At 42.2% G+C, this 18,410-nt stretch overlaps 1 protein-coding gene across 3 annotated transcripts in view; it reads left to right on the top strand.

Moving 5' to 3' along the window:
• Positions 1–17,881, top strand: part of STK38 (serine/threonine kinase 38) — a 44,170-nt gene extending 26,289 nt beyond the window's left edge. For 2 of the 3 annotated variants that reach the window (XM_005696274.3, XM_018039063.1), the window contains 9 exons: positions 38–161; positions 2,474–2,628; positions 5,910–6,012; positions 7,353–7,414; positions 12,913–13,030; positions 14,013–14,136; positions 14,350–14,445; positions 15,376–15,470; positions 15,909–17,878. In XM_005696274.3, the coding sequence (XP_005696331.1) occupies positions 38–161; positions 2,474–2,628; positions 5,910–6,012; positions 7,353–7,414; positions 12,913–13,030; positions 14,013–14,136; positions 14,350–14,445; positions 15,376–15,470; positions 15,909–16,039 (1,008 nt within the window). In that variant the 3' untranslated portion in view covers positions 16,040–17,878. Of the gene's footprint in view, positions 1–37; positions 162–2,473; positions 2,629–5,909; positions 6,013–7,352; positions 7,415–12,912; positions 13,031–14,012; positions 14,137–14,349; positions 14,446–15,375; positions 15,471–15,908 lie in introns of all 3 variants that reach the window. The other variant, XM_018039064.1, reaches the window with a different exon arrangement.

The raw sequence follows: 18,410 nt of genomic DNA on the forward strand, positions 1-18,410 counted from the left end.
GCAAGGCTTGTCATTAATCCAATGCGTGTACCTCCAGGTTGGCCACATTCGTGCGGAGCGTGACATTCTAGTGGAGGCAGACAGTTTGTGGGTTGTGAAAATGTTCTATAGTTTTCAGGATAAGCTAAACCTCTACCTAATCATGGAGTTCCTGCCTGGAGGTAATTACTTGATGATGAAAGGTCATTTTTCCTTTTTGTTTTGTGGTTTCTCTCTTACATGGATTAACCTTCCTTTCTACTTTTAACCGTGCTCACAAAGTTGCTTTCTGTATCTTTTTAGGTCTGTAAAGGAGGTCAGTAATCTGTCTGTGCTGAGTGCCTTTCTACAGCTTTAGTAACCCTCTCATTCATTCTCGTGATTTCAGATGGATATTTATTTTCTTTTTAAATATATAGAAATAAACTAGGAGCTTTGCCTGTCCCTCTGTCAGTCTGTTTACCCAGTGACAATATTGAAGCTATTACATTCTTTGCTTCAACTTTTTTTTCCCCCTTGTAATTTATAAAGAGTGAATTTCTCACTACGTACATTAGTAGTCACAATCTGTTTCTTATTTCTGAAATGTAAAGTTTTTGGTGACTTGGCATGTGCATCTTGTAAGAGCTCCAAAGTAAACCCAGAATAGAACATGCGTCTGTTCTGGGGAACACGGTCTGTTTCCCAGTGAGCAGATAAACTGTGAGCATACTGGTAGGAAAAAAAAAAGAACTTTCTCTTTTTTTGCTTTTATACCAAAGCTAATCTAATTGTGGCATAATATTTGATCTGGTGACAACCTTTAGTTAGATCTAGGGTCATCAGTACTTTTTATTAACAGCTGATGAAGGTTAGGAAAGAATCTATATGACAGAATGAGGAGAAACTTTTTAACATTTAGATGTCAGTTGTTAAATAGGAGTAAGAACCAGCTCAGGAACCAGCCAGCCCCTTGACATGCGTCTCCGCAAGCCTTACCTGCACCGTCTTCCGTAGCTTCCCGTGTCCCCTGGACCCTGCCCTTTGCACTCGGTGGGGCTGGCCTGAGTGCTCTGATCATGTGGGTGCGCTCGCACAGGTGAGGCCACTGGCTGCTCTCCTGGGCCGCTGCACTACGGCCACACAGGTACCTCAGAGCTGGCCCCACTGATGTGCCTCCAGGTTGAATGCGTGGCTTCCAGGAGTGATTAGGAAATCATGTTTTTCAAGTTTTGGGAGCATCTTAATAAGTGCCTTAATTTTTGCCCGAGGGGAAAATACCCACTTTTCTCCTTCCCTCAAAGTCAGAAATAAGCAGCATGACACGCTATTAAAATCCGAGGTTTCTGTCTCTTTTCCATTTTCTAACATAAATGGCTTTCTATGCAATGTGAACTGAATCTTTCCTGTTTCTTTTACCTTTAAACTGTTTATTCATATTTGCTTTGCTTTCATCTGACTGTTGGACCAGAATCTTTTTTTTCACCATTGTATGTTGATGGTATTAAGCAGAAATACTTAAATTTTGACTTTGCAGAAAACTAACGAAGTTACTGTTTAACTGCTAAAATACTGACATTGTGTTGTAAAAGTTGCATAAAGCATTTTGTACCCACAAATAAGCACTGGAGAACAAACCCCCCTGATCTTGGGAGGTGTTCACTATGCACGTTTGGGAGGCAGTTATTATACATCCTAGTCTGTAGCATTTACTGTTCATATTTACAACAGCTTTTGTTGACTGACACTTTGCTACCTAAATCCTACTTTTTCATATATGTTCTAGTGTTCTGTGAATAGACAATGGAAAGCTTGTTTTCAGCCTCCCCAGATTTTTATGTTTTTGTTTGGGCTTCCCTGATAGAGCTCAGTTGGTAAAGAATCCTCCTACAATGCAGGAGACCCCGGTTCGATTTCTGGGTCAGGAAGATCTGCTGGAGAAGGTATAGGCTACCCATTCCAGTATTCTGGCCTAGAGAATTCCATGGACTGTATAGTCCATGGGATCGCAAAGAGCTGGACATGACTGAGTGACTTTCACTTCACTCAGCCTGTCTAATAATGGCAGTACAGCCATTGTTAGAATGTGGTAACGCCTTAGAGAAGTTTGTAGGTATTTGTGCCAAGTGAAAAGTAAAGTAGCTCTTTCCCCAGTCCAAAAAATTGTCTTAAGCCAATTTATTGATTGATTGGTTTATTATTTTAGTGTGGGAGAAATTTCCTTTCTCTCTCCACAGTAAAGTGGGAATCACTGCTCAGGGGTCAGCATCAGTTAGCTTAGTGAAAGTGTTTTGCCATCCGTGGCTGTGAATTTTATCTTTTAAGTGTTAGAAACTGCTTACCATTTCTGCTCATGTCAGGCATTTCCGCCCATAGTAGGTCATCTCTGGGACACAGCAGAGGCCTATTTAGCCCTGCCTTATGGTGGCAGGTAGGAGGGACATATCTGAAAACTGGCTGTTACTCATACTGTTTTGTGTGTGTGTGTGTGTACTTTGTATCTTCTTGTTTCCAGGGGACATGATGACCCTGTTGATGAAGAAAGACACGCTGACGGAAGAGGAGACTCAGTTTTATATAGCAGAAACAGTGTTAGCCATAGACTCTATTCACCAGCTTGGATTCATCCACAGAGACATCAAACCAGACAACCTTCTCCTGGACAGCAAGGTACTGTGAGGGGTGCAGGCTGACCAGTGTGTCTTTATCTGTCTGAGCAGCCTCTGCCTTAACCCAACCTGCATGACTTGTAATCACAGTAGGCGGAGCTGTGAGCTCCCTGGTGTTTTTTCTTTTTTTTTTTAAAGGTAAGAAAGGCTTATGAATTCCATAATTTGATTGATTTTTCCTCTTAAAGAACATTTTGAAAAATTATTAAGCATAAAATTAAGTTGTTTGTAATGAAGCCAAAGATGGTCATCTTCTCATATGATTAACTACACTAACGCATCCCCTGTCAAGAACCCCTCTGTTGAGGATCCCAGCCTAGAACTAGGAAGCACGGCGGCAGCAACAGTAATCTGTCACAAAGCTCAGCTTCCAAACGCTGCGCCCTGTGCGTAAAGCAGAGTCCTGCTCAGCCTCTGTGATGGCCTCTTTGTAGTTATCCTTAGACACGCGCATGAACTGAGCTGCCTGACTCTTAACCTTCCAACACATCGGAAGAGAATCCCTGTGCTGCTGTGTTGTTGATACTGCTTGACAAGTTCCTCCACCTTCTGGACCTCACTCATCTGTGAAGTGAATATATTGATTGGGAAGCGCTCCAAAGTCCCTTCCAGCTTTAAAATTCTAGATTGTTGTGTTCTGGTACATAGAATTGTTGTCTAGATTGAATTCTTTTAAGTAGGAAAGTAAATTTAATTCACAGGGTATTTTCCTTTCTTACTGTCTTTTGATAACAGTCTTTGGAAAAAATCTGAAGTTTTAGTCTACTTCCTTTGAAAACCTTAATCTTTCTGTTTCGAGAGAGTAGGAGATTTGTCCAATAATTTCTTCTGGTTAATAGTCTTTTTCTTCATTATAATAATATACAAACATAGTGGAAAATTTGAAAAATACAGAGAGCTATAAAGAAGAAAAATGTAATGTCATTGTTCAAAATATTTTATTATTTTTTATTTAAATAAATAAAGTACTTTTGGCTGTGCTGGGTGTTTGTCCAGTGCTCAGGCTTTCTCTCGTTGCAGCAAGTGGAGTCTGTTCACCACTAGGGATGTGGGGCTTCTCCCTGTGTGCTTCTCTTGCAGGGCACAGGCTCCATGGGGCAGACTTCAGCAGCTGCAGCATGCAGGCCTCGCAGTTGTGGCGCGCAGGCTTAGCTGCCCCCTGACTTGTGGACCCTTCCCCGGCCAGGGATTGAACTCGTGTCCCCTATGTTAGTAGGCAGACTCTTAACCACTGGACCACAGGGGAGTCCCAGTAACAACTATTTTAGTATAATAGCTTCAATAGCTTTCTCTTTATGTCAGTTTATGTACAGTTTAGCATCCTCAAAGTAAATAGCTTGATATTCTGCTTTTGAAATGGTAACGTGTATGAGATTATTTTTCTCTCCTTAAGTTCAGACATATTTTAATAAAGTAGTAGCTCTACTCTGTGTTGTCTTGGGTTCAGATGCCTTGGTCCTGTACCCAGTGCCTTAGTGCTGGCTTCATTGTAGGCTAGGTCTGTGTTCAAGGCCAGCAAACATACTGAAGACCAAGAGCTGGGGACTTAGTCTAGCTGAGGAGGACTGGCGACACCTGTTTGGTGCAGACATGCTCTCTACAATATGCCAGCCCAGACTTGTAGAGGAGGGCTCATTTATGTGTTTAGCCATATTGGTGAAAATGTAGACATTTTGAGTTCCTGCTGTATACTGAGAAGTGCTACAGAGTTCTCTGAAAATCTAGGTTTGAACAGCATTTGCTCCAGGCACTTGTTTTTTAAGACTCTTCTGGAGTTGTCTAGGTAAAACATGTAATTAAAACTGTGAAACACTTCCTTGGCTTGTAGAACAGGTTATTTGCAAATCTGAAAGGGAAGTAGCAGGTTAGTAGGCTCAAAGCCATCTTTGGTAGTTTACTTTTTATGCTTGTGCCTGTGTGTGTGCACACAGAGCCAAACCTAATGAAATTGAAAAAACCAAAACAGCACAGAAAGCTACTCTTGAGCAAGGCTTCTGTAGCCTTGTGCCCTGGGATGTTTATATGTTAGGGACCAAAGGCCACAGATGGGGAAGCCGCCAGGGCTCAGTCCTTGGCCACATCACTCCTGATTGTGTGGCCTTGAGCAGTGTAGAGTTGCTCCCAGCAGCAAGAGTTGCTCCCCTAGTTTCAGTTTTACCTCCTTATCTACCTAAACTTTTGGTAGGTGGACGTTTGGTCCTGACTGTGGCCATTTGGTTCATGACAAAAGTTCCTTGAAATTTGGTCCAATCCAAAACATCCATTTTAGACAGAACTAAATAGCAAGGACTTTTTGGTGTGGACCAAATGTCCTGCAGTGCAAAATCTCACCACCCCTAGAACACCCTCTTCTACCTTAGAGAACCAGGGAAGGAGCCTTACAAGCCTTAATTCTCACCATTCGTGCCAGGAAGATACCATGATTCGCATTTTCCAGATGAAATGAGGGGTTGGAGAGGTTAAATAATCCTGGTCTGGAGAGAAAGAGCTTTGACTACTGGCTTTGGTGCTGCCATTTCACCAGCAAGTCGTTTAATGACTCTGAGTCTATGAAAGGTGGCTTGAGAATTATAAATGAGACAACACATGTAAAGCCATGGTGCCTGGCTCATAGGAGGTGTGAGGAGAATGGTGAAGGCAGAGACTTAGGATTGGAAACCAGTACGGCAACACTTACCAAGAACTGTACAGTGAAGTCGGTTCCCTTTGTCTTTGGAACAGTTTACTCCTTGGAATTTGTCCCAATGAAATAATTCAAGTGGAGAAAAAGCTATGTGAATAAAGACTTGCTCAAACAGCCTTCTATAAAGACCATCCTCTGTATCATGCCTGACTAGGTTGGGAACACGGGCCCTCTCTGGCAGGGGGATGCTTATTGTAATCCACGTGACTTGAGATTGGATTAAGTAGCATTGTGGGGATAGGCAGACAGTGATATACTGAGTCATTTGAATATTATATAGACATTAAAAACAATTTTGAAGAAACAGAATATTGATTGAGGTAGTTTAAGAGGTAAAACTAGATGCTGTGGATACACCCAAAACATATAATATTTGTATAATAGGATTTGGAGTAATCTTTTATTCGTTTGCTAGTATATATTTCTCCCCATAATCAAAGCAGCAGCAGCAACCTTTGGTTGTGGAGCCGTAATGGGTAATGTACAGAGCTGGAGAGGATAACGTTCTCTTCCACAAGATGCACGGAGCTGGAGAAGATAACGTTCTCTTCCACATCCATGAATGTTCATCTGTTCTTTCCCTTGTTTCTTCTCCATAGGGCCATGTGAAGCTTTCTGACTTTGGGCTTTGCACAGGACTGAAAAAAGCACATAGGACAGAATTTTATAGGAATCTGAACCACAGCCTCCCCAGTGATTTCAGTAAGTGTTAATAGTGATGGTAGCCTTTTTATCCCTGGAAGAGCTATTCCCCCTGGTAACCAGAATATGCAGGGTGGAATAGGAGATTCTCACAGTTCAAGTCTTCCGAGAATAAAAATACCTTCCCAGGTTTGCTTGTGATTTGTACTGTGTGGTGAGAGAAGATGAAGGCCACCAAATGTGTTAAGGCAGACGTCCCAACAAGCATTCTTTGGAGCTATCTGGAGAAGGTTACAAAGGATGAACAAGGAGCAGGCAAACAAAAATAGTAGAGGAAAAAATCCTGGGAACAACTCCAGGTTAGATTTGCCACTGGCTTCTTTCTGTCACGGCAGAAAGGAGCTTGCAAGTTACTTTCACTCTGCCAGACTGTTGAAAAGTGAAAGTGAAAGGGTTAGTCGCTCAGTCCTGTCCAACTCTCTGTGACCCCATGGATTGTAGCCTACCAGGCTTCTCTGTTCATGGACTTCTCCAGACGAGAATACTGGAGTGGGTTGCCATTCCCTTCTTCAGGATATCTTCCCGACCCGGGGATCGAACCCAGGTCTCCTGCATTGCAGGCAGATTCTTTACCAGCTGAGCCACCAGGGAAGCCCCACACCATTGAAACTGTGTAGTAAAATTACAGTTCATGCTTGGGAAGCTATGTCTGTAGTGTGTAATATATGCAGAAGTCTCTGATTATGTAAGAGTTACTACTCTTGGAAATTTGATAGTAATTTGAAATGTGCATGTTTTAGGTCCACTTTGGGACCTTCGCCTCTCTCTGATGAGACTGAATTCCCTGTGATTCTGATTCAGTTCCCTGTAATTCTGTTTAAGGCCTGTCCTCCTCTCTGGTCATATTATCTCCAGGGAAGTGTGGCTTACAACTTTCTGCATGATATTTTAAATTAATGCTTTAGCGCCTCTGGGGCTTACGGATTTGCTGGGAAATGTATCATGCAGAGGAGACGGCAATGGCACCCCACTCCAGTACTCTTGCCTGGAAAATCCTATGGACAGAGGAGCCTGGTGGGCTGCAGTCCATGGGGTCGCTAAGAGTCGGACACGACTGAGCGACTTCACTTTCATGCACTGGAGAAGGAAATGGCAACCCACTCCAGTGTTCTTGCCTGGAGAACCCCAGGGACGAGGGAGCCTGGTGGGCTGCCGTCTGTGGGGTCGCACAGAGTCGGACACGACGGAAGTGACGTAGCAGCAGCAGTATCATGCAGAGTTCTTGGTGTGTGGGGAGGAAAAGCGAGACTTGAGGGTCTCCTGTGGCTTGAACCAGAGCCTAAAAAAGTAGTAAACAGTGCTGAACTTTGCTTATTAGAACTTGTTTTCTCTACTTTTAGCTTTTCAGAACATGAACTCCAAAAGGAAAGCAGAAACCTGGAAAAGAAATAGACGTCAGCTAGTAAGTAATATCTGTGGCTTCTTAAATGCTACAAACCAAGTATGAACCAGTTTAGAAATATGCACATAAATTTGCATTTGATAAGTGTTTGCAGCTTACCTATTCCTTGTTTTAAATTACCTTAAGGGAGGCTTGTCACATTGGTAGCACCAAAAGCTGTATTTTGAAGGAGGGCAGATATAAAATGAGGTTGTTTCGGTCGTGACATTTTCAGTGGATGACCTCATTCTGACCTTTTACATTGGTGACAGCTGCTTTCCTTCCTCTTCTATCTTTTCCCTCTGTTTATGGTGGTAAAGGTTATATTTGAGGTGGAGTTCTCTCAAACTGAAACTAAGTACAAATACCTACCCAGAACCTCAAGGCTGTGGTTCTCAAGCGTGTGATTCACTTAGTCAGTTCGCCTGCCCCACCCTTTCCTATGTTATGGCAGAAAAAAGAACTTGGTGATTAAAAATTGGAGAGCAATTTAAGGGAAATGCTTATTTTAATAATTCATGTATATACACATAAAATTATGCCCCATAAGCTTAAAAGTAAATAACATTATTGCATTACCTCAGTAACATGGTGGAACTTATTTAAATAGTGCAAATTTACCAGTGAAATGTTCTGTCTAGGCAAACTTTTATTCTGATTCATTGGTTCATAAATTAAAATGCACATATCCCAGTGTCTGGTTATGGAAAATTATTGACCAGATGTAGTAGGAATGTATATCCCTACATATTAGGCTTTGCAAGAAACCCAATAGCAAATTGAAAATAGTAAAGCTAAATTGGCAGTGGGTCATTAGAAAATAAGAATGGCAAGGACGGGAAACCGTGACTAACTTGGAATGATGATCATGTTTGTGTATTTCTAGAAATAGTGGCATTTCTGCTTATTGGTGTACACAGTTGTAACTTGGCAGGTGTGCCAAATACTGTGTTTTGGCTAGAGTCCTTACTAAAACACTGAATTAGGGTTCTCTGTGGTATTTCTAATAATTCATTTAATAGGTTGCTAGTAAGTACCTATTAGTCATATGTGAAGGTTGGAAGCCTTAGGATTAAGAAAGAATCAGAGGAAAGGCTTGCATTTTTTGGATTCATTTGAGGTCCATTTAAGACCATGTTTTGAATATTATGATGTTTTTGTTAAACCTGGGCCCTGGGAGAGGCATTAACCTAAACCAAACATTTTTGGACATGTAGTAAATGAGATTAATCTTTGATATCTTTTCTAACATTAATTTGGGGATACTAAAGTTTGGTATACCTAACCACATCATAGCCTTCTTAGGAATTCTGATACTCTTTAAATGTTTAAATTTTATAGGTGGTTGAAGCACCGTTTACATAGGTTGTTAAGGATTAGGGAACATTGGGAACAAATCTTTTCAGATGCTTCTGTTTTCTGTCACAGAGCGGTAGATCTCTGCCTTGGCTGCTCACCAGAATCACCTGGGAAACTTAAGAACATACTGATGTCTGGTCTGGGTCCCACCCCAGGAGATTGTGATGCAGTTGGTTTGGGGTATATAGTCTGGGTACCTGGTTTTTTTAAAGGGCTCTGGGTGATTCTGCTGTGCAGTCAAAGTTGAGACCCTCTACCTAAGAAACTGTTTCTTAGACAGTAGCTCCTCCATTACTGGGAGACTGATATTTATCTGTGTTTTGGAAGGTAACAAAAGGTAAGGAATCTTTTGTGATTTAAAAAAATTTTTTTAAAGCAAACTAAGATTTAATCTTTGGCCACTTTTATTTAGGGGGTAATTAATCTTAAATACCTTAAATTATCCTCATACTCTGAGAAGCTTTATGCTCTTTGACATAAACCAGAGAGTCATGTCAAACTTACTAGGAATGCCTTATAGGTCTATAAGGAAGGAGGTTCCACAAGTTCTACATTTGGAGTTAAATGACCTTTAATATTTACTGTTCTTTAATTTGAATAAACTTAGGTTCTCATGCTCTGGTTAAGGTTCTTGCCTTTTTATCTACAGTAGAAGTGGTCATCCTCTTATTACCTCCTTTGATAACTTGGAAATAAAGCTGCCTTTAGTCAGTCTTCAAAAGGTCATTTAACCCTGTGCTTTTGACCTTTCGTAAGTGATTCCATTCTGCTAGTGGAAGGTTAATATAAGTTAATGCTTAGTAGGGTAAGCCTAACACATGTAGTTGTTCACCCAGCCTGTTACTTTTCAATCTGTTGAAAATCACAGAAAACAAGTGGAGGCTTTACCTTCATCTTTGGCTGCTTAAATTCCATTCTAATATTTGTAGTGCCAGCATGGTCCTGGGTGATTGTTAGACCAGTAACCGATCAGGACATAGGTATGAGTGAAAGTCGCTCAGTCATGTCCGTACAGTCCATGGAATTCTCCAGGCCAGAATACTGGAGTGGGTAGCCTTTCCCTTCTCCAGGGGCTCTTCCCAACCCAGGGAGCAAACCCAGGGCTCCTGTATTGCAGGCGGATTCTTTACCAACTGAGCCACAAGGTATGAGTCAACCTTAATTTATTTATTAAACGGAGGTAAAAGTTGAAGTACATCTATGCGTCTAACCTTTGTCAGTTAATTTTTTTTAAGTGTAAAATTTACAGAAGTGATTAAGAAAGAAATTAAATTGCTATTTCCCCTAAAATGCTAAATGAAATAGTAAGTTGCAACACATCTGAAATTACTCTTAACAGTGAACAAAACTTTTTAGCACAGCCTCAATGGACACTGTAAACAATACTCAGACAACAAAAGGAAAAAAAAAAAGTACAGATTTGAGGTATTAAGAGCTTGAAGTTGGAGGACACGTCAGGTCAGCGTGGAAAACAGAGGTTTGGGAAGGGGGCGGTCCCTGATTACCTGTACTTACCAGGTGGGGCAGTGAGCGTGGGCTCCCAAGGAGGGGCTCTGATTTTTTTTTATACCTTAGTATCTTGAAGTTCCTTTTTTTGTAGCAAGAGATCTCAGTTTTATAATGGAAATCTTCGGACAAATAGGATTTACTTAACATCCAGCTTTGCTGGAATATATTTAGACTAATTTGATGGGTTTCTATAGTTTCTTAACTTTTATAATTAGAATTAAAATATTAATGCTTCTTGGGGAAAGCCCAATCCATATTTCAAAATTGAAAGATTAAAAAAAGTGGCATTTATGTTATTTAACATGGATATTTGAAAGAAAACAATGTACAGTTATTCATATAGAAAAAATGAATTCCTACCTTACAGTAGACACAAAAAACTTATAGGTGGAAAATAAAACTTTACAAATTTTAGAAGAAAATACAAGGCAATATGTGTATGACTTCAGTAAGGGCTTCTTAAATAACATACTGAGAAATAATGCAGATAATTTAGAAGTATAAATTGTGAAGGAATACTTAGTGTATTTTACTACTTTAAAGAAAAATAATTTATATATTGAAAAATATAAGCAAAATAAGAGGCAAGCCACATGGTCCAACTCCTTTGGAATTATCTTCCAGTTCATGTGCGTACCTACCCTTAGTCAGATGCCCTGGAGAAACTCTTGCACCTCTGAACCAGGAGATATCTATAAGAATGTTTTATTGCATATTCATAATAGCAGAAAACTGGAAATAACCCAGTGTCCATCAACAGGAAAATGGTTGCATTCTGGAATAGAATATTGGTTAGCAGTGAAAATAATTGAACAACGGCCACATGTGACATCATGGATCAAATTTAAAAACAATAGAGGAAAAATCAAGTAGCAAGCAGAAGATTGCATGTAGAATGATACCATTTTTACAAAGCTCAAAAACAAAACTAAGATCTCAGTTGGAGAGACTCGTGGCAAAATTACTTTTTAAAATCAGAGGAATGGAATTCCATGTCGGTTCAGTGGTTAGGACTCTGAGCTTTCACTGCCAGGCTCAGAGTTCAGTCCCTGGTCGGGGAACTAAGATTCCACAAACTGTGAGGCCGAAAAAGGTTTGTTTGTTTGTTTAAGTTAAAAAAGAATTCCAATGAGTCAATGATAAAAGGTGATGCAACTGGAAAAAAAGCTAATAGTCAAAGGATCTGAACAATAATTCATTGAAAAAAAAAGAAAACTGAATGTCTGATTAACAGATGAATATGCACTCAGCCTTACTAGAGATCTTGCAAATGAAAACAGCAAGATCCTATTTCATATTCATCAGATTGGTAAAAATTGAAGAGTCTGGCAAAGCCAAGTGTTGGTGAAAGTGGATCGCCAAGAGCTATCCCCACTGGGCATGTTTAAAGAGGAGGACAACTTGTCCACCTTGGAGGACAACTGGAAGATGTCTCATTGAGTTGAAGATGCTCATAATGGAAGACCCAGCAATACTCCCAGTGCCCAGGAGGTGTTACAAGAATGTTTATTCAGGTGTTACTTGTTAGAGTGAAACACTGGAAGCAGCATAAGTGTCCCTTTACAGAAGAATGGATAAAAACCATTGTGTCACTTGTATAATGTCACAGTAGTGTACAGCAGCGAAATGGGTGAACTAAGAGCTACATGAATAAATCTCAGTCATAATGTGGAAGAAAAAAGCAAGTTGTAGTATTGTAGAATAATACAGCACAGTATGAAACCCTTTATTAAGAGTTGAAATATGCAAGGAGTAATATGTCATTTATGCAAATTTCTATACAGTCCTAACACAGCAACGTCAGATTGTTATGACTTCAGTGAAGAGGGAAGGAGTCTCACTTTTCTCATTTACATAGTTTCTTTTAAAAAGACAAGTGACCTGAGAGAAAAATATCACAGGTTATTAACTTTTCTTTAATATAGGTAATGGGTACATGGATGTTGTATTGTCTGTGCTTTTTTTTCCTACATGTTTGCACTGTTTCATAATATTTTTTAAAACACCACACAGCTGTGGCTTTTAACTTTACAAGTTGTATAATGTGTGAAGCACTTAGATCTGAGCTTTCACCACTGGTAAGCTCTCAAACGCTGAGCACAGGAAGCCTGTGACTGGGCTTCGCCTGGTATTGCAGACCTGGTGTAAGAGAGTAGATTATTTGAATTTAGAAAATAACCACCTAAGAACTATTACATGCATGTTTCAGTTTGGTAAGTAGATATTTGTAAACTTTTGACCAATAGTTTGTAACTTTACCTTTAATTTCCAAACGGGGGTCTACTGCCTGTCTAGTTCTGAGGCCTTAGGCAAAGCTGTTTTGGGCGTCAGAGTTTTATCTAGAGTCCTCGCTGCTGAGTTTTGTCATAGGCTCATAAGCATAGAAGGATCAGAGCCTGGCATACACTGGGCACGCAGTCTATTACAGTACTGTTACACCTGGCAGATACCTTTGACCTCTGCCTTTGAGTGAATGGCCTCTCACTTCACTGACAAGGCTTTATTTTCATTTTGGAAGAGCTGTGGAGAGGTCTTCCTGCTTATGTAGTCTGTGGGGAGCTCCAGGTGGTCTCTAGCCTCTGGTCTCTAGGACAGAACTCTGGGCGTCTGCCTTCCTGCCAGGCCTCCCTGACCTGTGGTGCGTGTTTCAGGCCTTCTCCACAGTAGGCACTCCTGACTACATTGCTCCTGAGGTGTTCATGCAGACCGGGTACAACAAGCTCTGTGATTGGTGGTCGCTGGGGGTGATCATGTATGAAATGCTCATTGGTAAGTCGCGTGCTTTCAGGGAACTTTTTCTGTGGGGTCAGGAAGGAGCCGTGCGTTGATAAGACTGTTTCAGTTGGGGCATCTCAGTGAGCACTTCTCCCCCCATGTCTTTCACTGTGAAGTTTCCTGGGTGGAAAACGCTGGGTCATCAAATGAATCCCACTGTACTTGGGCTCACAGGCACCCTGTCGTGGCTTTGCTCATCATTGATCATGGTTTTCTCTGACTTTTCCATCCTCTCCATCTGGCAGCTCTTTCATTCACTGGCATGTATTAAACACCCACTGTATTCAGAGAGCCTTCACTGGGCAGTATTAGAAGCACTCTTACTAGCACTCTTACTAGTCCCCTTCTCTCTCAAAGCCTTCAAAGCATGGACTGCTCTGACCTCTCCCTCTTGCTTGGTGTATCTGTGTATTTAGGGGACGCGTCTGGGGGGTTACCATATGCCTGACCACTAGGAGAGCCCTGGCCGTGGTGGCCCAGAGCGAGTCCGTGGGAATGACGGTGTGGCAGCGTCTGGCTGCTGTCTTCGGAGCGTGGGATGGGTGCCTGTGGAGGCAGATGTGATCCGTGCGGGGGGCAGGTGGAGTGACACGCTGTGACTGCCCTCTCCCCTGCAGTTCTCAGGCGTGGGGTCACTTTTGCCAAATAAGGATGTTCCTGGAAGGGGTTGTTTCTTAGTGCCGCATCCTTTCTTTTCCAGGGAGCCCCGTGTCCACAGCTCGGCTTCTGTCCTTCCTCTTGAGCCCCAGCTAGTAGCTGGCTCCCAAGTGGTATCAGAAGCACAACTTCACTTTGGATTTGGGGGGAAATGAACAATTGGTTTAGTTGTTTTCTGGGATGAGTGGGAATCCTGTCCATGTCACATAGGAAAGGACATATAGGATCATTAAAATTCTATTAGAATCAAGTGGAATAATCTCACTCAGATTCAAGAGTTCTGGGATGTGAAGGCTCCGAAGTTCCCTTTTCATTACAGGCTACCCACCTTTCTGTTCTGAGACCCCTCAAGAGACATATAAGAAGGTGATGAACTGGAAAGAAACTTTGATTTTTCCTCCAGAAGTGCCTATTTCTGACAAAGCCAAGGATCTAATTTTGAGGTATCAGAGAACATTTCCCCTGTCCCCCACCTAGGCCTTTTGAGATGAATGAATCCTTTTTTTTTTTTTTTTTTTTTTAAGAAATTTCATCATTTCTTAGGTCTGCCCTCTGCTTCCTCCCATTTCTCTCTTTTTTTAAAAAAGGGGGAGGTTATTCCTTTTCTTTTTCTGAGGAGACTGCTTGAGGTGTGCTGAAAGGCCTCTCTTTTCCAGATTCTGCTGTGAATGGGAACATAGAATTGGAGCCCCTGGAGTTGAGGAAATCAAAAATAATTCTTTTTTTGAAGGTGTTGACTGGGAACACATCAGGTATATCCATATAAAAGCTTTCAGGACAATTTGAGTCTATAGTTTGCTTAATACTAATTTAGAAGCCATTACTGGCATGCCAAGTATGGGAAGAGAGCTTCTTAGAAATTCAGGGTCTTGTTCTGATTTTCATTCCTGTTAAGGATTGGGAGTTGGGACTTCCTGTCGGCCATGTGCCACAGGATTTGTTTAAGCCAGCAGTTGCTTCCAAACAGAAACACCTTTGGATTCCATGGTGAAAGGACTGCCCGAGCATCGTGTTTCACTTGGTTTTTACCTCGGACACACCAGTCTCTCTAGTGTTGGGGGCCACCAGCCGGACAGTCTGTGCCCAGACGTGGAGGCTGTTATTGGGGGGTAGAGAAGGAAGAGAGGAGTCGGGGGGAGGCAGGGGAGCATGAAATTGTCGTGGGGGGTGGGTCGTAGAGCGCTGTCAGTGTTCTGCCCGCACCGCTGTAGCCAGCATTCCCTGGTTGCTAACCAGGGAACTGTATCTGTTGTGTCTGTTTCATAATTGTCCCTAATCTGCATGCTTGTGATTTTTACCTTTGCCCTTTAGCCTCTCTACTCGGTGGCACTTCTGGCAGAAGAGGGCAGAGCCCTGCACGAAGGGACTTGTAGAGGCTGGGTTCCCCTTTGCAGCAGACAGGGCAGGCTGTCAGGAGCATGCTTTGAATTTTAATTTCACCTTATTTTTCTTGCCTTTCTTCCTAGCTATAGATAATTGTTATATTTTTTCATCACAATTTTGTTTGGATTTAGCCAGCTAGTGTGGTTGTCCGTGGTCACAGCTTTTCAAAGGAAATAAAGGCTGCCTGTCAGTGGACAGTGTTTCCCTGTCAGTCAGATCAGGGGTCTTTCCCGGACTTGTTAGTTGTGACCCATATGATTACTAACCATAGTAATTTTTGGCATGTCTGTTCTTGGCAGAGAGAGACCTGCTGCAATATCTATTGAAATCAAAAGCATTGATGATACCTCAAACTTCGATGAGTTTCCAGAATCTGATATTCTTAAGCCAACAGGTAATACCTCCACCACCTCAGGCTGCCTTATCAGTGCATTATGTCCCCCAAATTTGGGTGTGATGTTTACAAATCAGGGCAGAGAACACGGAGAGGAACTTCAGTTCTTCAGGCTCTTTGTAAGTATATTTCCAGTGTTAATGCTGGGCGGCAAGTGACACCTTGTCAAATGGAAAGTGAATACAAACGCCCACGTTTAGACAGCTCAACCACAAAGATTTACTCTCTTGTTTATTAAATTAAAGGTTAGGTAACCTGAAATGACAGAAGTGGGAAAATAAAACTTTAAAAATATTGTGAAAAATATGAGGTTCAAGGAACATAGGCAAGCAAATGGAGAAAATCTGCAGAATGTTCTCCAGAATGTCACATCTTCATTACTGAGTAGTCCATCAGGGTGAGGCTGTGAATCAACTCTCACATCTGTTTCTTTCCCAGTGGCAACAAGTAATCACCCTGAGACAGACTACAAGAACAAAGACTGGGTCTTCATCAATTACACCTACAAGCGCTTTGAAGGCCTGACTGCACGGGGGGCGATACCTTCCTACATGAAAGCAGCAAAATAGTTTTCCTTGGAAAGGGATCCTAAATCGAGCAGAGTTCTTTGTACAACATCATGGTTTTCTTCTCACATACTCTTTTGAAAGAGTTTCCAGGAAGTTTATGGAACCCACCACCGTGGTGAATGTGGTGATAGTAAGTGGATTCTCTTGCATAACATCTGATGACCGGTGGAACAAAGACAACCGTTTCTACTATGCTGGCCATGAACGGCTGTCCTGCTTCTTTAGAAGCATCATGAGCCAATCTGATGTTTTAAAAAAACCTCAAATTTTCCTAAGTTCATCAGAACGAAGGGGGAAAAACAGCCATCATCCAACTTTGAGACTGTAACATAAACTTATTATCAGCCAGTTCTGGGTTTCTGTGACATGCTTCCTGTCAAGCCCACCAAGTATTTTTTTTATGGCTGAAAGTTCATAGTACTAAAGGAAATAAAGCAATAAAGAGCGTCGGCAGCCAGCATTCTGGCTGAAGAAAATGACCCGCCATTCTGAATGGGTGGTTATGGTGGTTTCTCCCCAGACCTCAGCCTCTGGCAAGTGGCTTTTTATAGCCTCCAATCATGGTGCACTTTATTTATGGTACTAGGATAAAGACTCAGTCCATTTTGATTTATTTGCTCCTGCCCATCTAAAATATTCCTGCTGCTTTTCTGAGTGTTGATGGAGGAGGCCAGCTTGATCCATCGTTGCTCTTAGAAGGCCCAAAGGCTGCTGGGCATCACCAAGGAGTCTCAGATTGCATGGAAAATTCTCACCTTCTCTTCACGACTGTATCAGAAAATCCCTTTGGATATTGCCACGGACCAGCAGTACTCACAAGTGCTGCCAACAGGACCTCAGCTCCTTCCTGGGAACACAGCAGGTGGCCGGGAACCCTCTTGGCTAAGGTGCTGCTCCTGTTGTGTCTCCAGGACCTCCTGGAGCGGTGAGGGAACCAGCCCTGTACACAGTGCAGGGCCAGCCTGCAGATGCTTGTACAGCTCACGCCTCAGTCCCTGGTGCCACCGTATTTGTATTCTCAGTGTTTTTCCTCTCCCAACTTTAAGTAACCATTTTGCCTTGGAATCATTACAAATTTTTCCTTTGCAGATGCCTTCCTGGGGGATGGTCCTCTCCACCCTAAAGGGTCACTTGCAGGCCTGGGCTGACCAGGCCTCTCTGCTGGGGTGGTCTCTGAAGAGAGACCCTCTGAATTTTAGCACGAAGTGCCTTTTCTTTCACAGCTGCCACCACCTTTAGAGAACTTTTGCTGCATCAGAAAAATGTGGAGGCTCCAAATTAATGCATTATTGCTTTAAAAAATTTTGATGACTCTTAAAGCGTCATTTGCACCTATGTGATAACTTTGCATATTGCAGAGTGTCGTGGCCAAGTCACAACTGGGAGACTGCTTCCTGCCAGTCTTGAGGTTGTAAACATCAGCTATGAAAGGAAAGTATGTCCTAGCTTAGCCATTCAGGAAAAAAAAAGTAGTATCAAAGTAACAGTAGTAAGTGAAACTGCTTTGGGTTTTAATGACTTAAGAGAAAGGAAAAAGAATTTTAGGGAAATATTAACTCTGGATGAAGATCATGTGTTTGCCCCTTATTCTTTCATTCATGGTTTGCTGGTGAAAAGGAAGTGAGAGTCTTTTGTGTAACTATGTAGTTTCTTTGGATTACCAAATATTTGGGGCCTCGACCCCTGTGTGTTTTGCAAGAGTGTGTGGTAAGCATGGGTAATGAGAATAGGAGGGTGATAGTCTGTATGTTGGAAAGTGGCATGGGATGATTTTTCGTGGGGGGTGGGGGAATGACCACATTTTAACTTCTAAACTTCTGAATAAACTGTGTGAAAACAGTTGTATAAATTTGTGTGTTTTAAAGCAAATGTGGCTTGTAATACCAAGAGGCAGAGTGCTGGTGGTTTCTTCTAAACCCCTTTGTCTGCAAAGCATTGCAACAGTGAACGCCAACCTTAGGCAGAATGCTTTACTGTCTCGGGGAAGATGGGAGCCCGCCCTTCTGTCAGCCCCACGCCTCTGCTCCTTCTACCTGGCTCAGTCACAGGGCAGCGGGCACCCCTGCAGTTTAGTGCAGCAAGTCCGAGGGGAGACCTGCTGACGGAAGTGCTGTCAGCTGGTGGGCCCTTCGTACAACTGTTTGAAGCTCAGCCGCATCTTTCCCACAAGCTGCCAAGATGGACACCTCAGCTCCTGATGTCCACCAGAGCAGGGCTCTGCTCGGGGCAAGTATGTGAGGAGCCTTCTCTGGGTCCCGGAAAGGAGCTTCGGGCAAAGACCAAGCAGGGTGGGAATCTGTTTAAACTCAGGCATCTGTTTAAATGCAGCCTAAACAGAATGTGTTGTCTTCCCATGGCTCATGAGTTTCAA

The sequence above is a fragment of the Capra hircus genome, chromosome 23, assembly GCF_001704415.2.
Source record: "Capra hircus breed San Clemente chromosome 23, ASM170441v1, whole genome shotgun sequence".
Classification (NCBI taxonomy): Eukaryota; Metazoa; Chordata; class Mammalia; order Artiodactyla; family Bovidae; genus Capra; species Capra hircus.